We start from the raw sequence: 26,792 nt of genomic DNA, 5'->3' as shown, positions 1-26,792 counted from the left end.
GGATCGGAGTAAGAACATATGCAATATGTACCTTCAGAATTTGGAACAATATAATAAATTGTCTATTTAAATACAAATAAATACTCCATAATTTTAAAAAAGAAAAGGGAAAAAACTTCAAACGTTTACAAGCCATTAGTGCAGTTCCCCGGGAAAACCTCTGGGCGTCGCTGCAAGTCAAAAGAAGAGAAAGATCGTATAGGAAGACGCGTTTGGGAGACTCAGAGGGTAACTTCCTGCTCAAACCAAACACATAGAAGAGGAGAGTACAAATTCGGATACAGAAAACAAAAGCAGGAAAAGTGACCATCCAAGCCATCCAAGGGAGGGCTTGTTCCTCCTACCTCAAAGAATCAGGGCGGCGGACGGAGACGCACGATGACGCCAAGCGCCCGGAGGAGCAGGCTGGCGCTGTTGCTTCAGGTACTGTTGCCTTTCTTGCTGTCTTTGTTCTGCCGGGCTCTCCCAGACCAAATCCACTACTCGATTCCGGAAGAGCTGGATAAGAACACAGTGGTAGGAAACCTCGCCAAGGATCTGGGGCTCAGTGTCCAGGATTTGCCAGCCCGGAAACTGAGGATTAGCGCAGAAAAGGAATATTTCACTTTAAACCCACTGAGTGGGGACTTAACTGTGCGTGACAGAATAGACCGAGAGCAAATTTGCGGGAAGCAGCCTCAGTGTATTCTGGATTTCGATACTGTCGCTGAAAACCCATTTAATATTTATCACGTAGCAGTCATTGTGCAGGATATAAATGACAACCCTCCATTATTCAAACAGAGTAAAATTGACTTAAAAATTGGAGAATCCACCAAACCAGGTACAACATTTCCATTAGACCCAGCTCTGGACTCAGATACTGGTCCTAATTCACTGCAAAGATACCACCTTAATGACAATGAATACTTTGATCTCGCAGAAAAACAGGCTCCAGATGGACGTAAATATCCTGAGTTGATTTTGAAACAGTCTCTGGACAGAGAAGAGCACAATTTTCATCAGCTGGTTCTCACAGCTGTGGATGGAGGGAAACCACCTCAAAGTGGTACCACCCAGATCCGAATTCAAGTCACTGATGCCAACGATAACCCTCCAGTGTTCAGCCAGGATGTATACAGGGTCACCCTGCGGGAGAATGTCCCCCCAGGCTTCTCAGTGCTTCGAGTGATGGCCACTGACCAGGATGAGGGTGTCAATGCAGAGGTCACCTATTCCTTTCATAATGTGGATGAACAAGTGGAACATTTTTTCAACTTAGACAAAAGAACAGGAGAAATCACAACAAAGGATAATTTGGATTTTGAAATTGCTAACAGTTACACTCTGAGTATAGAAGCAAAAGATCCTGGAGATCTAGCATCCCATTGCAGTATCCAAGTTGAAATTCTCGATGAGAATGATTGTGCACCTGAAGTGATTGTGACTTCAGTCTTTGCTCCCCTGCCAGAAGATTCACCACCAGGAACAGTGATTGCCTTGATAAAAACGAGAGACAGAGACTCAGGAGACAATGGAGAAGTTTACTGTGAAATTCGGGGACATTCAGAGTTTATATTGAAATCTTCCTTGAAGAACTACTACAAGCTAATGACAGACCGGGTTCTAGACCGGGAGGAGATCCCAGAATACAACATCACCATCACAGCCACCGACAGGGGCAAGCCACCTCTCTCCTCCACGATAAAGATCACCCTGCACATCTCAGATGTCAATGATAATGCGCCAGTTTTCCAACAGAGCTCCTACGTGGCCCATGTGGCTGAGAACAATCCACCTGGAGCCTCCATCGCTCAGGTCAGTGCCTATGATCCGGACTTGGGCCCCAATGGTCAAGTCTCCTACTCCATCATGGCCAGCGACCTGGAGCCTCAGGTACTGTCGTCTTATGTGTCCGTGAGCGCACATAGTGGGGTGGTGTTCGCGCAGCGAGCCTTCGACCACGAGCAGCTACGAGTCTTCCAGCTGACGCTGCAAGCGCGCGACCATGGCTCACCAGCTCTCAGCGCCAACGTGAGCCTGCGCGTGTTGGTAGGAGACCGCAACGACAACGCGCCACGGGTGCTCTACCCCGCGCTCGCTCCCGATGGCTCAGCGCTCTTCGACACTGTGCCGCGCGCCGCGGAGCCCGGCTACCTGGTCACCAAGGTGGTGGCGGTGGACGCGGACTCGGGACACAATGCCTGGCTATCCTACCATGTGCTGCAGGCCAGCGATCCCGGACTCTTCAGCCTGGGGCTGCGCACTGGAGAGGTGCGCACAGCGCGTGCTTTGGGCGACAGGGATTCGACTCGCCAGCGCCTACTAGTTGCTGTGCGTGATGGTGGACAGCCACCCCTTTCCGCCACTGCCACGCTGCATCTGATCTTCGCGGATAGCCTGCAAGAGGTCTTGCCAGACCTCAGCGATGACCCTCTGCCCACTGACCCCCAGACTGAGCTGCAGTTTTACCTGGTGTTGGCCTTGGCCTTGATTTCTGTGCTGTTCCTTCTGGCGGTGATTCTAGCTATTGCTCTGCGCCTGAGACACTCCTTCAGTTCTGCTGCCTGGGGTTGCTTTGAACCAGGTTTGAGCTTCAAGTCTGGGCCTGGGGTTCTCCCCAATCACAGTGAAGGAACATTGCCCTACTCTTACAATGTGTGTGTTGCCTCACAATCAGCTAAAACAGAGTTTAATTTTCTCAATGTGACACCAGAAATGGCTCCTCCTGAGGATCTACTCTGTGAAGATGCCTCTTGGGTACCATGTACAAATCATGACAACACTAATGTTCCCTTTTCCTCAGATACTACTTTAAAGGTGAGCTTTGATTCATTTACTTTCACTTGGGGCCTTCGTATTTCTTTTAAAAACATGTAACTGGGATGAGACACTTTGTTGCATGTTTTATTGTCTTGTGAGTCATATTTGGTCAATGTTCTTCCTTAATTATCTTAATCTTTTCTAACTAAACATTAAATATTGGTTTTCTATCTGAAGTAGGAAGTTTATTTGTCTGTAATTACAAGTGTTTACCACAAGAGATACTCTTTTTCTTCCTGTCTTTGTATTCCTTTCATCTAAAGGTTGATTACTATTGGGAATTTAAGCAATTGCTTTTACCTTCATGGTAAAGTTTAGCTTTATTTTCTCTTGAATTTATAGCACTTAAGACGTAAGAGATTACTCAACTTAATAGTTTATGGAAATGGTGGGGGAGCTACCCAGGTCATGGCTTGCTAACAACAGAAAATGCACAAAACATTGTTCCATTGATTTGAAATCAACACTATTTAAATGTCTTAGCAAGCTGAGTGTCCTGGTATCTCAGATTTTTTTTTTCAGTGCTAGGGATCAAACCCAGGGCCAATATATTAGGCAAATGCTCCATCACTGAGCTACATCACTAAACCCCAGATGAATTCTTAAAGGATGAACAGTGTTCAAAGGCTGAAGTATCTATTATTAAGAGTGATTTTAATAAATGTGAGAAATCATCCTCTTTCCTGCATATTAATAAATTGTTCCTGAGAAAAATTATACATGGAAGAAAATTCTGAAACCTATGTTTATGTCATCTTCTACCAAATACTACTTCAAACTTTATGACTTTTAATTTTAACATTATAGATGTAGAACATCTCATTTAAAAAATTTTTCTATCAAGGTGCCATTAAGTAAAAAATGCTTTTCTCAACTTGACAGACTCTTTGAAAGCCAAAAAATATCTATTTTCCCAACCATAATTTTTTTATATGTTATCATGCAAAAGTAATAACACTAAATATCTGTCTCAACACGAAAACACCTCTGCGCAGTAAATATCTAGGTACACTTTTCTATATGAATGATAAAGTAAAGCCCTGTACTCCACAGTCATTATATTGATTTCTACCAAAAGCTTATCACTATACAATGTCTCGCTATGCATATTTGAATAATGTAATAGGAAAATATAATTAATGCACAGTTAATCCAGCATAAACTCAATGTAGCTGCCATATTCTTAGATTAAAAAATCTATAAATTTTCTCAAAGACTTCACAAGTAACAGAGGCCTATACTTTTCTGCATATGACACTTAATAGAATTTTCAAATCAGTAGGCCTCTTTGAGAAGGCCTCCCGGGTTTGTTTTCTTGGCATTCTTACGTACAAATATGAAGGTTTTCCTAAGTGTATCCCAATAAAAAATTTTAAATTGGCAAAGGTAAGAATTTAGGTATTTTAATTAAAGAAACTCAAGTGGTAAATAAATGATAGAGGTTCAATGGTACATAAAATAAAACTTCTAAGAAAGTAAAAAAGAATATAATAATTGGTCTCAGCGGTTTGTGAAACTGTTTCAGATTTGAAACTTGATTAAATATAAACAATGTCAACAATACATTAAGGATATGCAAAATTATTGGAAATAAAAATATAACTAAAGTCATGGGAAATAAAAATAGAATTGGTGTAGTAACTGATTAGGACTCTGAGCGTCGCTGTTCACCAAAGTGGGAAAGAATCTGTCACAGAAGCAACTGGACTCTCAGCTTCTTCCATACTAAACACGACTAGGCAAGCTTCTGGGAACTGCCGCCCGTCCCAATTCCGCCAAAGAATATGCTCTCCTCGATTTTAAAGAAATAAGGAAACAGCAGGCTGAACCAGGACTAACAGAATTGAGGGAAGAGAAAGCAATGGCGAATCTACTGAGGCGCTGGGGCTGCGGAGACCTGCTTTTGTCCTTCATGCTTCTGGGAACGCTGTGCCAGCCAGGGTCCGGGCAGATCCGCTACTCGGTGCCAGAGGAATTAGAGAAAGGCTCCTTCGTGGGCAATATCGCCGAGGACCTGGGTCTACAACCTCACGAGCTGGTGGAGCACGGAGTCCGCATCGTCTCCAGAGGTAGGACGCAGCTTTTCTCTCTGAACCCGCGAAGCGGCAGCTTGGTCACAGGGGAAAGGATAGATCGGGAGGAGCTCTGCGCTCAGAGCGCGCGGTGTCTGGTGAACTTTAACATCTTGGTTGAGAATAAAATGAAAATTTATGGAGTAGAAGTGGAAATAGTTGATATTAATGATAACTTTCCTAGATTCCGGGAGGAGGAACTAAAAGTAAAAGTTAATGAAAACGCAGCTGTGGGAACTCGCTTAGTGCTTCCCTTCGCACGAGATGCGGATGTGGGTGTGAACTCCCTCCAGAGTTACCAGCTGAGCACCAATCTTCACTTCTCCCTGGACGTGAAGAGCGGAACTGACGGGCAAAATTACCCTGAGTTAGTGTTGGAAAGGCCCCTGGACCGCGAGAAAGAGGCGATTCACGAACTCCTTCTCACAGCCTTGGATGGCGGAGACCCAGTACTCTCTAGCACCACGTGGATCCGCGTGACAGTCCTGGACGCAAATGATAACGCGCCCCTCTTCACCCAATCCGAATATAGAGTGAGTGTTCCAGAGAGCATACCTGTGGGAACTCAGCTACTGACTCTGACCGCCACAGATGCAGATGAGGGAATAAATGGGAAAGTGACCTACTCTTTTCGCAATGAAGAAGACAAAATTTCGGAGACGTTCCAACTTGATTCCACTCTGGGGGAAATCTCAACTATTCAATCCCTGGACTATGAAGAATCCAGATTCTACCTCATGGAAGTGGTAGCTCAAGATGGAGGTGCTCTTCTTGCTAGTGCTAAGGTGCTGATCACAGTACAAGATGTGAATGACAATGCCCCAGAAGTGATACTCACTACTTTTAGCAGTTCTGTTTCTGAAGACTGTCTTCCTGGGACCATAATCGCACTGTTTAGCATACATGATGTTGATTCTGGGGAGAATGGTGAGACTTCATGTTCTATTCCGAAGAACTTGCCTTTCAAATTAGTAAGGTCAGTTGATAATTACTATCACCTATTAACAACAAGAACTCTGGACAGAGAAGAGACTTCAGATTATAATATCACAGTAACTGTTACCGACCATGGCACCCCACCCCTGTCTACAGAAAATCAAATTTCCCTGAAAGTAGCAGACATCAATGACAACCCACCTACCTTCTCTCAGGCCTCCTACTCTACTTCAATCCCAGAGAACAACCCCAGAGGAGTTTCTATCTTCTCTGTGACAGCCCATGACCCTGACAGTGGTGATAATGCTAGGATCACTTACTCCCTGGCAGAATATACATTACAGGGAGTGCCTCTATCCTCCTATGTCTCCATGAACTCAGAAACTGGTGTCCTGTATGCACTACGTTCCTTTGACTATGAGCAGTTAAGAGACTTGCAGCTACTGGTGAAAGCCAGTGACAGTGGGAACCCTCCACTCAGCAGCAACGTGTCACTGAACTTATTTGTGCTGGATCAGAATGACAACATCCCTGAGATCCTGTACCCCACCATTCCTACTGATGGTTCCACTGGTGTAGAGCTGGCACCCCGCTCTGCAGAGCCTGGATACCTGGTGACCAAGGTGGTGGCAGTGGACAGAGACTCAGGACAGAATGCCTGGCTGTCCTACCGCCTGCTCAAGGCCAGCGAACCAGGGCTCTTCTCAGTGGGGCTGCACAATGGTGAGGTGCGCACAGCACGGACGCTACTGGATAGAGATGCTCTCAAGCAGAGCCTCCTGGTGATTGTTCAGGACCATGGCCAGCCCCCTCTCTCGGCCACTGTCACACTCACAGTGGCCATGGCTGACAGTATCCCTGATGTTCTGGCCAATCTGGGTAGCATCAAGCCCCCTTCCTACTCTGATGATTCAGAGCTTACACTCTACCTTGTGGTAGCAGTGGCTGCAGTCTCTTGTGTCTTCCTGGCCTTTGTCATTGTGATGCTGGCGCTTAGACTAAGACGCTGGCACTCATCACGCCTGCTCCAGGTTTCCAGAGGCAGGTTGGCAGGCATGCCCACCTCCCACATTGTGGGCATGGATGGGGTGCAGGCTTTCCTGCAGACCTATTCCCATGAGATCTCCCTCACTGCAGACTCCAGGAAGAGCCACCTGATCTTTCCCCAACCCAACTACGCAGACACTCTCATTAGTGAACAGAGTTGTGAGAAAAGTGAACCTCTTCTGGTGTCTGATAAGGCAAATGCAAACAAAGAAGAACCAGGAGTTGCTCAGGTTAGTTCTTTCTTACAGTAAGAATGCCTGGAGCATTTTCTTCCTTTGTTTTCTCAATGATTTTTCTGCCACATTCAAAATCAGCTAATTATGTAGTGAATCCTTATTTGCTTTATTGCAGATTAACTTTATTTTAATTGATAATTGATGTTTTTTCCATTTATTTTCAAATTGCTTTGGACTTATTATTTTTTCTCAATCTGTGCTTATTTTGGAAAATCTGATTAACAGTAGACTTAAGTGAAGTGCCGATCTTAAAATAAAGTGGTAAATATAATACTTTACTCAGAGATTTTGTTAGTTCAGAACAGCTATTCTGTTGATAGTAGAGTTGTTCTATGAATTCAAGTAGTTAGACATATTGTACTCTTTTGAATATTTGCCTAGACACTATTAGTGAACATGTTTTGGAAAGATATCTATAGGATTTGTATTTTAGTATATTTGAAGTTTACATAAGGAAATGGCTTACAGTACTTGCATAAATCAGTGGACAAGTACAGAAACCTTCTGCACAATATCAGAAATGTAGGATTAATTTATAGTGATGATCATGTCTGTAGCATTCTGAAATCAGAAAAGTTTTGGTTAACCCATGTAATTATTGGATATGCACATTTGTTGAGAGAAAAAACCGGTGAGAAGAAACTTTAGAATTGTAATTCATTCTGTGATATGGGTTACAGTCTCAAGAAAGAGATTCTGCTACATTCAACAAGTGTAAATATATCATACACTTGGCATCACTCGTTACAGGTAGTCACTTAACAGAATCAATATCTGCTAAAATGATTGTATTTCTGTATTGGAGGATAATTCTGCTTTATTACAAGAGTCTAAGGTTTGTATTTGAAAATCAATGCAACATAAGAATGGCTTGAAATTATAAAGTTAATTTCTGAGGACTGTGTTTACTTTAAATTAATAGATTTTTCTTAGTTAAAATGCTAGTCTGAGTTTCAAATTCATGAATTCGGGTCATGGAAGGGAAGAACTACTTAATTTGATTGATTTTCTGCCTCTTTGCTGAAAATGATTTTCAGATACTTTTTACTAAAAGATTTTAAATCGTTCAAATTTTATACATTTGACACTTTGAACATCAGTGGCAAATTATTAATAAATGGGAGGAAATGGCAGTTGAATATTATTAGGGGAATATAGACTATGTTACTCAGTCATGTGACTTATTGACACATTTAGAAAAACAGAACCACTTGATTTTTATTTTTAAATATTTATTTAGATGACATCCAATTATATATATGTATACACACACACACACACACACACACACACACACACACACACACATATATATATATATATATATATATATATATGGAAAATCCTAACCTCAATGTAAAATATGCAAAATCACTTAATAGTTAATGCATCCAAAAAATTACAGAAGAATCAGTATGATAGATGCTGACCTCACTTGCTCCTATATGGAAAATCACTTTTCCATTACTGTTTAAAGAAAAAGTTATAGGTTTGGGTATGTATCCTGAGATAACTTTTGTATGCAATGGACAAACATCTTTTAAACCTCTCTAAACTACCAATAGACTTGCATTTTAAATGCTTGCTGCACACACTGTCAGTATATGTATTATACTACTTTCAAATATTTGAATCTTTAGTTTTATTTGTGCTCTGAAGAGATAAATTTCCTGTACTAATGTTCATAGAATGGTGGAAAGTCATTTTGCTTGGCTGTTTTGAAGCAGTCTTGATTCAGTATATATTTTTAGTGGTTTGGGGATCAAATGCAAAGTCTTGCTCCTGCTAGGCAAGAACTCATTCTACCACTGAGTTACACTCCTAACTCCTCATTAATTTTTTTATGTTTGTATAAAGATGCCAGTGAATGGTTATGCAATGAGCAGTTTAACATGCTTTAAAGTTTTTCCCTTGTAAGCTGACTTCATATTGCTGCACACCTTCCAAGTTTTAGAGTAACAGTATAATATGTAGATTAGAGACACTTTCTTTATGAAGTCCTTCTAGTTTTGAAATGGAGTTAAAACTGTAAGACACCTGTCACAACACAGAAATTAACATTCTTATTGACAAAGGAAGAATGTTAATGAAAAATGTTGAGATCATCATACAATAACCTTGAAGTATGAGGACTCATACTTCATCTCCCAAAATCCAAATAATTCTCCATCGTTAAGCTACTTGGAAAGAAACAGTACAATTGAGGACAGTTATAATGTAGTATTGAAAAACATCACTTGTGAAAGAGTTTTTCAATCATACTCTTTTAATTAAAAGTAGACACGTGAACACTAGGAAAAGAGACTCTTGCTTCTTAATCTATTCCTACTTTATAAAAATAATCAGCCTCTTGCTTACCTATCAGTTCTTTTGGGGGTAAAATAATAAAGGAAATATTTTTCAGAAAGTGAAATATAGTACAAAACTAAGAGCTCTGAAGTTTATTCCTTGAAATAATAAAACACATCAAGTTAATACTTCAAGAATTTTTATACTACATTTTCTGCAGTCACCAACACTTTCTTTTATGTGCTTTTCTATTTGCTATTTTATTGAGTTCTCAGTTCTACTAAGAATAGGGAATATGTTATTGTGTCCATTTTATAAATATGGAAGCTAAAAATATGATGATGGTAATAATAACTTGAACAAGTTTATCTCTGTTTTCTGATGAGTAAAACATCTTTCATTTGGGTGGATGAAGTTCAAGTTCAGAGAAATGACAGCCAGATTAAATATTTAAAATATTCAAGTGTAGTCTCTCATCAACTGCCTGCCATGAAGATACCCATCAGAGAACCATCACAAAGACAAAGCAAGTGGTCATTCATCTAAATTCTTGGGATCCTTTAGTGATCTCCTCTCCTAGGAATTAGAAGAGAATGGATGGGAAACCACTCCAGTCCAAGGTGCCTGGCAAGACCAAGGCAAATGCCATTTCTCTTCCTGTTGTCTTTGTACAGCCAGGAGCTTTCAGAGCAGATTCACTACTTTATTCCTGAAGAGCTTTCCAGGAGCTTGCTGGTGGAGAACCTTGCAAAAGATCTGGGGTTGGCATGGTGGAGTACCTACTCAGAACTTGAGGATTAATGCAGAAAAGAAATTCTTTACCATGAACACAGAGAATGGGGACTTACTTGTGAGGATGATATAGACTAAGCAGATTTGAGGCAAGAATTCAACATGTGTTCTGGAATTTGAAATGGTTGCTGAAAAGCCTTTGAACTTTTTTCATATAACTGTGCTGATCAAGGACATCAATGACAACCCACTGACCTTTAGCAGAAATATCACTGAGGTGGAAATTAGCAAACTGGCAATAACAGGAGCTACATTTTCCCTGGAATCTGTACAAGATGCTGATGCAGGTGTCAAGTCCTTGTAGCAGTTAGTACTGCTACAAAGTAGTCCTCAGCCCTGATCTCCACTTTTCTGTAATTCAAAAGAAGAACCCATATGGTAGTAGTTACCCAGAGCTGGTGCTGAAAGCACCCCTCGACAGATGAAAGCTGTTCTTCCACCACCTGGTCCTCATGGCTATAGACAGAGGAGAGCCCTCCAGAAGCAGCACCACCCAGATCAGGGTAATTGTTGCAGATGCAAATGATAATCCCCCAGCGTTTACTCAGGATATGTACAGGATCAGGGTTCAAGAGAACCTACCTGCTGGATCCTCCTTGCTAAGTGTTGGCCACTGATCCAGATGATAGTGACAATACCAAGATCACCTACTCCTTTATCAATGTTGGTAAAGTCGTGAGAAAACTGTTGTAAGTTGGATGATAAAATAGGAGAACTCACCACTGCTGGAGGATTGGACTTTGAAGACAGAGCTACATACTTTGGTAGAAACAAAAGATGGTGAAAGTCACAGTGCACAGAATAAGATACAAATAGATATTTTGGATAAAAACAATGCTCTGGAGATTACCCTGGCTTCTGAATCCCAACATATAGAAAAGGATGCTGAGCTGGGGACTACTGTTGCTCTGATCAAGATATGTGATCTAGATTCTGGATTTAATGGGGGAAATCCTGTGCAACTTAAAAGGGAAATTTTCATTTAAAATAGTTTAAGATAAAAACGTACACATGGGTTGGTGACAGATAGTGCCCTGGACAGGGAGGAAATCCCAGAGTACAATGTTATTATTATAGCCACCTACAAAGGCAACTCACTCCCCTCCTCAGGCACAAGTTTTACCCTGTACATCACTGACATCAACAATAACATCACAATTTTCTACCAGGCCTCCTATGTAGTCTATATAGCAGAAAACAACCCTCCTGGAGCCCCCATTGCTTAAATTAGCACCTTCGACACAGACCTGGAGCCCAATGGCCAAGTCCCCTACTCTGTTATGGCCAACGACCTGGAGCCTCAAGCATTATAATGCTGCATGCAGGAAGCCTTCTACCAGGAGCAGCTTCGTTCCTTTGAGCTGACTCTGCAGGCCTGTGCGTGTTGATATGCGACCACAATGACAATGTTTCACAGGTGCGCTAATCCGTGCTAGCGCCCAATGACACTGTTCCTTGAGCCATGGAGCCCGGCTACCTGGTCATCAAGGTAGTGGTGGTGGACACTGATTGAGGACACAATGCCTGGCTATCCTATCATGTGTTGCAGGCCACACCTGCAAGTTTAAATTGCAAATTACATCATCCAACCACAAAACAGATCAGACACCATAAGTATGCAGAAATTCCATCCAGAAATGATTCGCTACTGGACTCCGCTCATTTAAGGACCTTGATCTCTGTTTCTGAGGAATGCAAAGTGATCTGTCGCTGTTTTTCCTACTCATATTCCCAAAGAAGTTCATAAAGCTAGTTATGGCAGCTCTGCGGAGGTGCCAGCATCTGTGGTGGCTGTTTGGAGCCAGAACTGCACAGATCCACTACTCTATTCCTGAGGAGCTAGAGAAGGGTTCCTTCATCAGCAACATCATCAAGGACTTGGAACTGGAGCCCCAAGAGCTCATGGAGAGCGGAGTCTTCATCGTCTCCAGGAGTAGGATGCAGCCTTTCTCTCTGAACCCGCGAAGCCACAGCTTGGTCACCGCAGGCAGGATAGACCAGGATGAGCTCTGCACTCAGCGCGTGTGGTGTCTAATAAATTTTAACATTCTTATCAAAGATAAGAATGTTATCTTTATCCAGTGGAAGTGGAAATAGTGGACATTAATGACAATGCTCCCCAATCTTTAAGGGAAGAATTGGAAGTGAAAATTTCTTGAAAACGCAATTCCGTCTTCTCGCTTTTGACTAATGGAGGTCTATCCTGATATGAGAATAACTCACTTCAGAACTTCAAGCAGTAACAGATTCTTTTCAGTGGATGTGTAAAACCAAGCTCATGGGCCCAAGTACCCAGAGCTGGTGCTGGAGTGTGCCCTGGACTGCTAGAGAGAAGCCATTCACCACCTGAATCTTACTGCCATGGATGGTGGTAACCCTGTCTGTTCAGGTATGGCACGAATTGTGTTAACTGTCCTAGATGGGAATGACAATGCTCCAGTGTTTACTCAGCCCATCTACCACATGAGTGTTCCTGAATATCTGCCTGTGTTGTCCGTAAATGCCACAGACCAGGATGAAGGAATCCATGCCCAAATTGCATATTCCTTTGTGAAGATCACAGAGAGGATCACACAAATTTTCTGCTTGAATGTTTTAACTGAAGAAATTTCAACTTCTGCAACTCTAGACTATGAGGACTCTAGCTTTTATGAGCTGGATGTTGAAGCCCGGGATCAGTCAGGTCTTCAAGACTGAGCAAAAGTCTTAATTACCATCTTGGATGTGAATGATAATGTACCAAAAGTGGTTGTTATGTCTGGAAGCAGAACAGTCACTGAAAAAGTACCTCCAGGAACAGTAATTACTCTTTTTCAAGTGTATGATCGAGATTCTAGACTGAATGGCTTGGTAACATGTTCCATTTTGACTTGGAAAAATCAGTAGATGATTATTATGGATTAGTGACAAGTGCAGTTCTAGACTAGGAACAGGTGTCCTTGTACAACATCACTGTGATAGCTACAGACAAAGGAATACTGCCTCTGTCTACAGAAAAGCTCATTTCTTTACATGTGGTAGAGACTAATGACACTCACCCATTTTCTCCCATTCATCCTACTCTATGTCACTGAGATGCTTCCAGTCCCAGAGGTGCTTCCACCTTCTCTGTGAATGCACTGGACCCTGACAGTGAAGAGAATGCCCAAGTTGCTTACTCCCTACCTGAGGATATACTCCAGGGGACACCTCTGTCTTCCTACCTCTCCATCAACTCCAATACTGGTGTCGTGTATGCACTGTGCTCCTCTGACTATGAACAGTCTAGAGACATCCAGGTACTGGTGATAGCCAGTAACAATGGGAACCCGTCACTCAGTAGCAATGCATCACTGAGCCTGCTGGTGCTGGATCAGAATGACAATGTGCCTGAGATCTTGTACCCTCCCCTCCCCACTGACAGTTCCACTGGGGTGGAGCTGGCTCCCTGCTCCGCAAAGCCTGGTTATCTAGTGGTGGCAGTGGACAGAGATTCAGGTCAGAATTCCTGGCTGTCCTGCTGCCTGCTCAAGGCCAGTGACCCAGGGCTATTCTCAGTGGAACTACACACAGGTGAGGTGCGAACAGCAAGGTCCCAGCTAGACAGAGAGTCACTCAAGCAGAGTCATATGGTGGAAATCCAGGACCACAGCCAGCCCCCTCTTTCAGCCACAGTCACACTCATGGTGGTGGTGGCCAACAGCATCCCTGATGTTCTGGCTGATTTGAGCCATTTCAATCCCCCGCATGACTTTGATGCCTCAGACCTCACACTCTATCTAGTGTGGCAGTGGCTACTGTTTCCTGCGTTTTCTTTGCCTTTATTATGGTGTTGCTGGTGCTTAGACTGCAAAGCTGGCACAAATCAAGCTTTCTGAAATCTGCAAATGGGGGTTTGCCAAGTGTGCCCTCCCCACACTTTGTGGGTATGAATGGGATGCAGGCTTTCCTGCAGACATATTCCGATGAGGTCTTGCTCACCTTGAATTCAAGAAGCCACGTCATCTTCCCCCAGCCCAACTATGCTCACATCCTTGTCAGCCAGGAGGGTTGTGAGAAAAATGAGCTTCTTTTGATATAGGAAGATTCAGGGTTTTGCAAAGAGGAAGACTCCCTTGTTCAGATGAGGTTATATTTTTTTTATTTAAAAAAAAAACAGAAAATTTTAAAATTCTTTGATCCATGCTAAGTTTTCGTAGTCTTTTGCAGCAAACTATGTAATTCTGATTTTTTATATAAATCAACCTCTTTTTAATCTTGTTTTTTTTAATTTGACTTTAAAAACAATTTAGTTTATTTTTTAACCTTTCTTTTATATGAAAGCTTTGATTTTGTACATCTCATATCTTAGACATTTGTGAAATCCTTTCTTTTTCTAATATTAAAAAAACTGAATTACTGCCTCTGTTAAATAAGACTAAGATCTTAGTAGCCAGGAGCAGTGGAGCACACCTATAATTCTAGTAACTCAGGAGGCTGAGGCAGGAAGATCACAAGTTCGAGACCAGCCTCAGCAACTTAGCAAAGGTCTAAGCAACTTAGTGAGACCCTGTCACAAAATAAAAGATAAAAAGGGCTGGGGATGTATCTCAGTGGTAAAGTGTCCCAGGTTCAATTCCCAGTATCCCCCCCAAAAAAGGTCTTTGTATTTCCTCAATGTTACTAAATAATTGTAAATAAACATTGGGGGTCTGAGAGTATAGTATATAGATTAGCCTACCTTGCACAAAGCCTTGGGTCCAAATTCTACCACTGAAACACACACACACACACACACACACACACACACACAGAGACACTACACGTTGAATTGATCTTCTAAATAAGATGATAAAAGTAATACATCTTTTTATAAATCAATAGTGATATTTGCATTTCTGCAATTATTATACAATTGTTTATTTCAAGTTTCCAATTGTATATGGCTAACCAAGAGATTACATATATTTTCAAATCTGATTTGTTTAGACATTTGTGATATGATCCCTTGATGTGTTTTATCAAAATTTAAGAGTAAAGCTGGCCAGGTGTGGTGGCCTACACCTGTAATCCCAGTGGCTTGAGAGGTTGAATCAGGAGGATCATGAGTTCAAAGCCAGCCTCAGCAACTTAAAGAGGCAATTATAAGACCCTGTCTCTAAATAAAATATTAAAAAGGGCTGGGGATGTTGCTCAGTGGTTAAACCCATCAGAGTTCAATCCCTGGTGCAAAAAAAAAATATATTAAGAGTAAATTATAATTTTAAACAAATGGAATCTTGGGCATTAGTCATGTGATTCAGATGGTCTCATACAAATATGATTATTTATTTTTTTACACTTTGAGAATATGAATGGTGTTTTACTGTATCACCAGTTTTGGGTGATTTTACTGCATCTTGAATATCTGTCATTATAGGTAAAGCTAGCTAACTGGGTTTCATGGATAGTAGACTGGTTTATTTTATTCTTTTACCTGAGTTACCTGTTATCATTTTATTTAAACAAAACATTTCACTAATCAAAAAAAAAATAGATCCTACTCTCACAATAGTCATTTATTCATGTAGTCAGTCAGTCATGATACATATATAAAGTGACCACTTGATAAATGCTCGGGAATCATGAAATTTGCTAAGTAAGACTCTTTGAACTACCAAATAAATCACCAATACTAAGGCTGTCAGAGATTTTGAGCATATATTGAATTTTCAAGCATAGGGGGATGTGTCTATCAAATTATTGATCACTTTTATCATCTGTGAAAAACATTCCAGTCTGATCAAACTTATGTTGAGATGATATATTTTTTTAAAGTAAGGAAGTAAAACTCAGTAGGAATCATGAGAAAATACAACTTTGCCTGGCAATAAACTAATCAGAATTCTAACTAAATAAATGGTTCTTCAATAGAAAAAAATCTCATAAAAGAAAGAAGATAATTAATTCAATATCTGGAAAATCAAGTAGACTTTCCATTGAAATTTTATTTATTTTTTTTTAAATATTTATTTATTTATTTATTTTAGTTTTAGGCAGACACAACATCTTTGTTTGTATGTGGTGCTGAGGATCGAACCCGGGCCGCACGCACGCCAGGCGAGCGCGCTACCACTTGAGCCACATCCCCAGCCCCTCCATTGAAATTTTAAATGCAAGTTAAAAAAAAGCAAATGTCAGAATGCTTCTCAATAGCTATCTATAACGTACTGACTTTAAAACTATAAAATTATTTTGATTTGATCTATTGAGCTTATGTTACATTTTATTAAACATATTTTGATTGTCTAGGATTGTCTAGTAGAGATCTTTAATATTTAATTTTATGTTGTGGAATACTTTAGAAAACTTGAATACTGGAGATAATGAAGTCATTTTTAGGAAATATATATATATATATATATATATATATATATATACACACATTTATAGGTATATATGAATATGCACACATATATCAAACGTTTACTTTTTTAGCTGCAATGACTGATTTTTCTCTACGATCCATAAAGTGTGAGTGCCTAAAAAGTAACTTCAAAGTTGCAACACAAAAGAGTCAAAAAATTATATGAGATTAATAAATACCCATCCATAAACATTATTGCATTAATCAGTGTCTTAAAATGAATTTTTAAAGTATATCAGAGATATTAGGAGTGAAGAAACAATAGGGATATTTTTGAGGGGTGAAACTATTTTCTGTAAAACCAGTTTATTTTGCTTCAATATGATGCAATAACTTAGTAAGGACTCTGAGCGCCGCTGTTCACCAACCAGGGGAAAAATGGTGTGATGGAATCCGACAGGAACCACCGAGTTTACAGCACATACAAAAAAAATCCGGCAGTTTCAGACAAGCCCTCTTTCAAGCTGCGCCATAGTCAAGCCTCTGTACAGCTGAGTTCTGGGTCTCCCTTCCGAATACAGAGGAGTCCACTCAGAAACATCTGCATTCAGCAGGACATCCCGACTCTGCTCAGGGTCTAAGCAAGATCAGCAGGACGACAATGGCGGCTCGGCAGAGGGGCGAGAACTACAAAGGATTCGTCCTCCTTTCCATACTCCTGGGGACATGGTGGGAAGCCTGGGCAGGACAAATTCTCTACTCCGTGACAGAAGAGACAAATGAAGGGTCTTTTGTGGGTCATATAGCAAAGGACCTGGGTCTGGAACCCCAGGAGCTGGCGGGGCTCGGAGTCCGCATCGTCTCCAAAGGTAGGAGGCAGCTTTTCTCTTTTAACCCGCGAAGCGGCAGCTTGGTCACCGCAGGCAGGATAGACCGGGAGGAGCTCTGCGCCCAGAGCGCGCGGTGTCTGGTGAGTTTTAACATCCTTGTTGAGGATGAAATGAAACTTTACCCTATAGAAGTGGAAATATTTGATGTTAATGACAATGCTCCTAGATTCTTGATGGAAGAAATAAACGTAAAAATAATGGAGAATACAGTTCCTGGGATGCGGTTTCCGCTAAATGAGGCTGGAGATCCAGATGTGGGCACGAACTCCCTCCAGAAATACCAGCTCAGCCCCAATCGCCACTTCTCCCTGGTTGTGCAAAATGGAGACGATGGAAATAAATACCCAGAATTGGTGCTGGAGCAGGTGCTGGACAGAGAGGAAGAAATGACTCACCACCTGGTCCTCACAGCCTATGATGGTGGAGACCCACCCTTATCTGGCATCCTGAATATCCAAGTGACAGTAGTGGATGTGAATGATCACACACCAGTCTTCTCTCTACCCCAGTACCAAGTGGCTGTACCTGAGAATGTACCAGTGGGCACAAGACTTCTCACAGTAAATGCAATCGACCCAGATGAGGGAGTCAACGGGGAAGTGACATATTCTTTTCGAAAAATAACTCCAAAACTTCTACAAATATTCCATCTGAACTCCCTTACAGGAGAATTATCAACTTTAGAAAGCCTGGATTATGAAGAATCTAGCTTCTATGAAATTGAAGTTCAGGCTCAGGATGGTCCTGGTAGTCTGACAAAAGCTAAAGTATTAATCACAATTTTAGATGTAAATGACAATGCTCCCGAAGTGACTTTCATGTCCATAAGCAACTCAATCCCTGAGGACACACCTCCTGGGACAGTAATTGCTCTTTTCTACCTCCAAGACAGAGATTCTGGAAAGAATGGAGAGGTGACTTGCACTCTTCCAGAAAATCTGCCTTTTAAGTTAGAAATATCAATTGATAATTATTATAGATTGGTCACAGCAGAAAACCTGGACCGGGAAAAACTCTCTTTGTACAACATCACACTGAAAGCCATAGATGGTGGGACTCCTCCTCTGTCCACAGAAACACATATCTCCATACATGTGGCAGACACCAATGACAACCCACCTACATTCTCTCACTCCTCTTACTCCATCTACATCCCTGAGAATAACCCCAGAGGTGCCTCCATCTTCTCAGTGACTGCACATGACCCTGATAGCGACAAGAATGCCCAGATCACTTATTCCTTGGATGAGGACGCCACCCAGGAGACATCAGTGTCCTCCTACATCTCCATCAACTCTGACACTGGTGTCCTGTATGCACTTCAATCCTTTGACTATGAGCAGTTTCGCAACCTACAACTGAGAGTGACTGCACATGACAGTGGGGACCCACCTCTCAGCAGCAAGGTTTCATTGAACCTGTTTGTCCTGGACCAGAATGACAATGTGCCGGAGATTCTGTATCCCACTCTCCCCACAGATTGGTCCACTGGGGTGGAGTTGGCTCCCCGCTCTGCAGAGCCTGGTTATCTAGTGACCAAGGTGGTGGCAGTGGACAAAGATTCAGGCCAGAATGCTTGGCTGTCCTACCGCCTGCTCAAGGCCAGTGATCCAGGGCTTTTCTCTGTGGGGCTGCATACTGGTGAGGTACGCACAGCACGTGCCCTTCTGGACAGAGACACACTCAGACAGAGCCTGGTTGTGGCTGTCCAGGACCATGGCCAACCACCTCTCTCAGCCACTGTCACATTCACTGTGGCTGTGGCTGACAGCATACCAGATGTCCTGTCCGAATTTGGCAGCAATGGGACGCTTATGGACCCTAGTGATTCAGATCTTACACTCTACTTGGTGGTGGCAGTGGCCACTGTCTCCTGTGTTTTCCTTGTCTTTGTTATTGTGCTGCTTTTACTCAGACTGCAGCGCTGGCACAAGTCACGCTTGCTCCAGGGCACAGGTGGTGGGTTGGAGGATTTGCCTGCCTCACACTTCGTGGGCATGGATGGGGTGCGCACTTTCCTGCAGACCTATTCCCATGAGATCTCCCTCACATCAGATTCTCGGAAGAGCCACATTATCTTTCCCCAGCCCAATTACGTGGACACACTCATCAGCCAGGAAAGCTGTGAGAAAAATGATTCTTTGTTAACATCCATAGATTTTCATGAATGTCAGAGTGAAGTACCAAGGAATCAGGTGAGTTCAGTTCTTCCTTTATCTTTATTTCCATGACCATTATGTTTTCCAAGAAATGTTCCTATTATTTGTAAAACAAGTATTTTGAAGATAAGGGTTAAGAAAGCTTGAAGGAGGTAAAAAGTTTACTGGTTTATTTAATTGTTGATAATTTAATATAGAACACAAAGGTTATGGTACCTAATTTGAAAGGTAGTGAAAGCCTTTTGTACAAGATTATTAATAAGTAAGCTGTTGTATTTTTACCTTTCACTTATTTTCCACTTGGTTTTCTTGCAAGCATATTTAATTTTTTTCAGTGCTGGGAATTAAACTTGCCTCGCTCATGTTAGGCAAGTGCTGCACTACTGAGTTACATCCCCAGCCCCACCACTTGTTTTTCTTTTTTCTTTTCTTGTTTCTTTAGTAATACAAATTTGTTTATTGGTTCTTTGTAGTTATACCTGAAAGCAGATCCATTTTTATATGATTATGCAAGCATGGAATATATTGTATTCTAGTTAGAATCCAATTTGTATGGATGTCCATGATGGTGGGATCCACTGTGTTGTTTTCATGTATGTACATGGGAAAATAATGTCAGACTCATTCTACTGTATTTCCTTTTCCTATCCCCCTCCATGCCTTCTGTCTCCCACTGTGTAATCTACTGAACTTCTGTTCATCCCCTCACTCCTGTATTGTTGTGGATTAGCTTCTACATATCAGAGAAAACATTCAACCTTTGGGTTTTTTTGGAGATTGGCTTATTTTACTTAGCATTATAGTTTCCAGATCCATTGATTTTCTGGCAAATGTCATAAATCATCTTTCTTTATGGCTGAATAATAATTCATTGTGCATACATACCACAATTTATTCATTCATCTGTTGAAGGGCACCTAGGTTGATTCCATAGCTTAGCTATTATGAATTGAGTCGCTATAAACATTGATGTGATTACATCACTGTAGTATGCTGATTTTAAATCCTTTGAATATATATATATATATATATATATATATATATATATATATATATATATATATATATATATACAGGAGTGGGATAACTGGGTCAAATGGTGGTTCCATTCCATGTTTTCTGAGGAATCTCTATACTGTTTTCCAGAGTGGTTGCACCAATATGCAGTACCACCAGCTTCTTAACTCATGTGTTTTATAAAAGAGAATGAATTATTGAGTCTTTCTCTGTGTGCTAGGTTAGGAAGAGCAAAACATACTTCAGCTGCCTTCTCAGGATTCTCTTTATGATTTGAGTCTCTAAAAGGTTATTAAGGATTTTCCAGTCTGAAACTTTTTTCTGTGTTCTTCTTCCACTTCCATGTACCTTAGCTTGGTGGCCTTAAAAATTGTGATGGCTTCCTTATCTATTTTAAAGTATCTAAGAAAGCTGGGATGCTACTAGAAAGTGAGATTGACACTTAAAGAATAAAATGTGTCAACTTTCATTAACATCTGTATAAAAGACACAGTGTCTAATGCCATACTAAAGGTCATTGGACAAAACCAATAAAATGTCAAACAAAATATTTCAATTTGTAACTGGCATTTATGAAATGGCACTTGCATGCTTTAACATAGAATTCCAAGGTACCATTTTAGTGGTATATCCATGTGGAGTATTCTGAAGGCTCCGCAAGTGGGAGATTGGAGAAGCTGGCTCTACAAAACAACCATCTCTTGCACTCAAACTCTAGAACAGTAGTCATTTTCATTTATTGGGTATGCTGAAAATTTCAACTAGAAACAACCCAATCTGGGACTACTTCGATATTCTTTTGTATAGCGTTTTCATGAAGTTTAATACTTCAGATGATGATTATCTGTAAGAGGTGGATAATAAGATAATCTCAATTCCTGGGATCTTTCCAGTGTTAATTTAAAGGATATTTTTCCAGTGTTGTATTTGGTAGCATTTTCCATATAAGAAATAGTGCAATGGCATGAGAGATATTTCACTCATTCTGCAGGGTTCAGATGTGTTTACAAAAGAACACTACTGATACTGTGTGAGAAAATATCATCTGGCAGAAATATGATTATCATGCCAGATAAAGAAAATTTCCTGATCAAAATTAGATAGATGTTTAAAATTATTTTTACATAAAGGGGAGAAATTATCACTAAATTCACAGAGCCATTGCAAGCAAACTTTCCAAGGATCTAGAAATTCTGAGATCATCATCAGGTATAAAATAAGTTCGGGGTGGAGACCAGTGTTAGAGTACAAAAGACCTCAGTGATTTCATGTTGCAAGGCAAAATATTATTTCTAAGGTCTGCGGATGTATCTTAGTGGTGAGGGCTTGCCTAGCACACATGAGGCCCTGGGTCAATTCCTGGTGTCACAAAAATATGTATATATTATTTCTTTGGTGAATTTGAATATTGACATTATATTTTGTGACCTAGAGAATGATTGCATAATAGGAAAGGAATAGACTAACATTCAGACAACCTCATTTCTTTTCCTGAGATAGTGGGAATGAGAATCAGGTAATATTTCTGAAAGGAAATCACTGAAACTCTTTTAGATAAAGAGATGTATTTGGAGATAAGTACGAATTGCATCTTCTTTAAAACAAATCTCAGCATTATTAATGTTCTTTGGAGAAAAAAAACACCAAATTAACCATCTTGAAGAAAGTAGAAAAGTGGGTTGAAACCTTAGGAGCAAAAAAGGGGGACATTATCCACTATATTACAAATGGCTAAGTGTGTAAAACAACTGTACTCTATGATGGCTTATGCCAAGTTTGTTGCAGTCATCTTTGTATCACTAAATACATATTTGAATATTGTGGAATGTAGGAGCCACAGAAAAATATTTATGTACTAAATATACGTGATTTTCCTAAAAGCCTGAAAAGATGAGATAAAGCGTTCTGAAATTATGGTTTAAAACATTATTAAATATATACACGAACCTACATAGTTTCAGTTGGACACAGTGGTCCTACACAATGGTTAAACTGAAACAGTACAGGCTGCAGTTTCGTCCTGTGGACTCTGGGCGCCGCTGTTGTCCAAAGAGGAGCTTGGAGCTCACCATCTCCTCGCGCAACCGCAGCGCGCTTTCCAGAGCAACTCTGTATGACTCTTCAATGCCAGCCATTACACCGCTACTTCCTACGGAAAAGAAGAGTATTTTTTTCTGGACTGGATCTGGAACTAAGTCCTCTCGGAGCTCCGAATATCTGCAATACGGAGATCATTCGTACTCCAGAGTCTCCTGACTGGTGAGCAAGCAGAGGGGAGCAAGAGGGATGGGGAGCGGCGCTGCGGAGAGGGGCCAGACTCACAGGCGGCCAGTGCTCCTTCCCTTCCTACTGTCTTTGTTCTGCCGGGCGCTCTCTGAGCAGATCCGCTACAGGATTCCCGAAGAAATGCCCATGGGTTCGGTAGTGGGGAACCTCGCCAAGGACCTAGGGTTCCGTGTCCTGGAGTTACCGACTCGAAAACTGCGTATCAGTTCAGAGAAGTCTTACTTCACTGTGAGCTCAGAGACAGGGGAACTGCTTGTGAGCGGCAGGCTAGACAGGGAGCAGATATGCGGGAGGCAGCCAGTTTGTGCTCTGGATTTTGAGGCTGTTGCTGAAAATCCACTGAACTTTTACCACGTGAGCGTGGAGATTGAGGACATTAATGACCACGCGCCAAAATTTGCGCATGTTTTCTTTGATCTGCAAATAAGTGAGTCTGCTCAGCCAGGCACACGATTTATATTAGGATCGGCCCACGATGCAGACATAGGTACCAATGCACTACAGAATTACCAACTTAGTCCCAATGAATATTTCTCACTCTTGAGTAAAGAGAAATCAGATGGCAGTAAATACCCGGAGATGGTATTGAAGACACCTTTAGACCGGGAAAAGCAGAAATCCTACCGCTTGACATTGACTGCTTTGGACCTAGGGGAGCCACCTCTCAGCAGCACTGCACAGATACAAGTCCTAGTGACTGATGCCAATGATAACCCTCCAGTGTTCAGCCAAGAGATATATAGGGTGAGCCTCCCAGAAAACGTATGTCCAGGAACCACTGTGCTTCAGGTGACTGCTACCGACCAGGATGAAGGTGTCAATGCCGAAATCACTTTCTCTTTCAGCGAAGCTGGCCTGAGACCTGAGTTTGACCTGAATTCTAATACTGGAGAGATTATTGTTCTAAATACATTAGATTTTGAAGAGATCAAAGAGTATTCTTTTGTTTTGGAAGCAAAGGATGGTGGAGGAATGATTGCACAATGTACAGTGGAGATAGAAGTCCTAGATGAAAATGACAATGTCCCAGAAGTGATATTCCAATCGCTACCCAACCTAATTATGGAGGACTCTGAGCTAGGTACACTCGTTGCTTTGCTGAAAATCCGTGACAAGGATTCTGGTCACAATGGAGAAGTTATTTGTAAATTAGAAGGTGATACTCCATTTAAAATACTCACTTCGTCAAGAAATACATATAAGTTAGTGACGGAAAGGGTTCTAGACCGCGAGAAGAACCCAGAGTACAACGTAACCATCACAGCCACTGACCGGGGTAAGCCGCCTCTCTCTTCCAGCTCAAGTGTCACCCTGCACATTGGTGATGTAAACGACAACGCTCCAGTTTTCCAACAGGCCTCCTACGTAGTCTACGTAGCAGAAAACAACCCTCCTGGAGCCTCCATCGCTCAAGTCAGCGCCTCCGACCCAGATCTGGGGCCCAACGGCCAAGTCTCCTACTCCATCGCAGCCAGCGACCTGGAGCCTCGGGCATTGTTATCCTACGTGTCTGTGAGCGAACAGAGCGGCGTGGTGTTCGCACAGCGAGCCTTCGACCACGAGCAGCTGCGTTCTTTTGAGCTGATTCTGCAGGCTAGTGACCATGGTTCGCCCGCGCTCAGCGCCAACGTGAGCCTGCGCGTGTTGGTAGGCGACCGCAATGACAACGCGCCGCGGGTGCTCTACCCCGCGCTGGCGCCCGATGGCTCAGCGCTCTTCGACACTGTGCCGCGCGCCGCGGAGCCCGGCTACCTGGTCACCAAGGTGGTGGCGGTGGACGCTGACTCTGGACACAATGCCTGGTTGTCCTACCACGTGCTGCAGGCCAGCGACCCCGGACTCTTCAGCCTGGGGCTACGCACTGGCGAGGTGCGCACTGCTCGCGCCTTGGGCGAAAGGGACACAGCCCGCCAGCGCCTGGTGGTCGCTGTGCGTGATGGTGGCCAGCCGCCTCTTTCGGCCACCGCCACGCTGCATCTGGTCTTCGCGGACAGCCTGCAGGAGGTACTGCCAGACCTCAGTGACCGCCCTGTACCCCCTGACCCCCAGGCGGAGCTACAGTTCTATCTGGTGGTGGCCTTGGCCTTGATCTCAGTGCTCTTCCTCCTGGCAGTGATTTTGGCTATTGCCCTGCGCCTGAGGCACTCCTCCAGCAATGAGGCTTGGGGCTGCTTTCAACCTGGAATGTGCACCAAGTCTGGGCCTGTGGTTCAGCCCAACTACAGTGAGGGAACTCTGCCTTATTCCTATAATCTCTGCGTTGCACATACGGGAAAAACAGAGTTTAATTTCCTACAGAGTAGTGATCCACTGAGTTCAGCACAAGATATACTCTGCAGTGAGTCACCAGGAACTTTGTTTCCACTTTGTAATTCCAGTGAGTCAACCTCTCATCAGGTAAGTTTCCATTGATCATGACCTAGTATTCATTTTCTACCCAATTCTCCATGTTCACAGGAAAATACACAATTTTCTATCTTGTGAGAAAGTTGTAGTGAGAGGCAGGGGTGAACTAAATAAGACAACATTTGCCTAACATTCAGGCCTTTAATTCAATCTCTAGTACAGCCAAAAAATAAATAAATAAAAAGTGTGGTCAGTTAAAAAGCTTTCATTCAGTTCTTCAAAGGATGAGTGAAGCAGGAGTAATTATATAGCTTATAGGTGTGTCTTACCAAGCTCGGGTTTACAAAGCAGTCAATGTGTGGTTTAACTACCAAGTGAAAACCTTAGACAAGTATTAACTTATTAACTCTCCCCTAAGAAGTTAATAGGATTTATCCATAAGTTTTTCTTCCTGTAAGTTAAAATTGTATACAATGAATACATTTTTAACTTGAAAATGCTATAATATAAAAATAGTCATTTTAAAAAATCCTTAAAGCAAAAGATTTTCATCCAAAACTAGATTTTTATTCAATATTTTATCTATGGTTTCCTTTCCTATGGCATCTGCTGTTTTATTTCTTATGTTTACTTTCTTCTGGAATAAGGAGTCAATCTGGGCTTTTATTCCAAGGACCCCTTTTATGTAGTGTGTATGTGGTGTGTGTGTGTGTGTGTGTGTGTGTGTGTGTGTAACCATTTACTTAGCAGAAGATTCATTATGCTTATCAAAAGTTTGAAAGCAGATTTTTCTTACCTGCGGCATAGGGTTTTCAGGGCCAGTCTGCATTGAAGCCCATTTAGTAGTTTCCATCAAAGAAAAGGCAAACAATGCTTTGCCTCTGTTATTCCTCTCTTATACACTTCTAATACATAATGCTAAACTGTCTTTTTCAGCCCTAAACTAACTTGCCCAATGATCTTCTAATCATTCTAGTACATTTTGAATAGGAGTAGCTTTGAATGCTTCAAATTTTTAGACAGTGTGCCAATCTAATGTAAACATTAAAATATATAGGAATGATCATAGTGCATTGTCTCAACTATTTGTTAGGTATTCTTTAGCAACTGCATTATTTAATAGCTACTTTTAAAAATACTGAAGGAAAGAGAATTTTTGTAGTAGCAATTATTGTTTGACTTCTTAGTGATAATTACGTGTTTCTTACTTTCTATTGTTGTTTTTATAAAACAAGCTAAAACCAACTTTGGAATATTTGTCTACCTTAAAAATTAGTCTGCTTTAAAATACAATCATCTCTCTTTGGTTAAAGAGATGGAATGGAGATTTGCTTTTGGTTGTATATTCATTTGTACTTTTCAAGTATTTCCTATTCAATTAAAATATAAAGATTAAAGATTAAAAATAAATATTTTATATGAAACAGTAAGACAATATAATCTCTGATAAAATATGAATTGCAAAAGGATTTCCTGATAAAGTCTCACAATGTTAATTTGAAAACAAGTATCAATGTGTAATCAAAATAGCATTTAGAAAGAAAACTTAAAAGCAACAACTCTCTAGGAAGCTAGAATAATGATTAATTTTATACCAAATAAAACAACTTCTGAAT

The 26,792-nt window shown here is 41.4% G+C and overlaps 3 protein-coding genes and 1 pseudogene across 9 annotated transcripts in view; all 4 read left to right on the top strand.

Annotated features, from left to right (window-relative positions):
- LOC114086611 (protocadherin gamma-C3) overlaps positions 1-26,792 on the top strand; it is a 166,738-nt gene that overhangs the window by 28,162 nt on the left and 111,784 nt on the right. Inside the window, exon 1 of one of the 7 annotated variants that reach the window (XM_071612295.1) lies at positions 100-2,799. The exons of 5 other annotated variants lie outside the window; for them this stretch is intronic. In XM_071612295.1, coding sequence (XP_071468396.1) covers positions 379-2,799 — 2,421 coding nt within the window. In that variant the 5' untranslated portion in view covers positions 100-378. Of the gene's footprint in view, positions 1-99; positions 2,800-22,758; positions 25,228-26,792 lie in introns of those variants that run through there. One more of the 7 variants, XM_071612301.1, reaches the window with a different exon arrangement.
- LOC114086262 (protocadherin gamma-A5-like) lies at positions 4,619-7,108 on the top strand. Its single transcript, XM_027927499.2, has one exon. The coding sequence runs from the start codon at positions 4,664-4,666 to the stop codon at positions 7,106-7,108; it is 2,445 nt and encodes an 814-aa protein (XP_027783300.1). The 5' UTR covers positions 4,619-4,663.
- LOC114086264 (protocadherin gamma-A6-like) lies at positions 11,930-14,234 on the top strand (annotated as a pseudogene).
- Positions 17,051-19,969, top strand: LOC114086612 (protocadherin gamma-A7-like). The gene is made up of 2 exons (XM_071612723.1): positions 17,051-19,528; positions 19,881-19,969. The coding sequence occupies exons 1-2, from the start codon at positions 17,140-17,142 to the stop codon at positions 19,967-19,969; spliced, it is 2,478 nt and encodes an 825-aa protein (XP_071468824.1). The 5' UTR covers positions 17,051-17,139.

The sequence above is a fragment of the Marmota flaviventris genome, chromosome 5 (genome assembly GCF_047511675.1).
Source record: "Marmota flaviventris isolate mMarFla1 chromosome 5, mMarFla1.hap1, whole genome shotgun sequence".
Classification (NCBI taxonomy): Eukaryota; Metazoa; Chordata; class Mammalia; order Rodentia; family Sciuridae; genus Marmota; species Marmota flaviventris.
The sequence above is the reverse complement of the archived record's forward strand: the minus strand, read 5'-3'. Positions and strand labels throughout refer to the sequence as shown.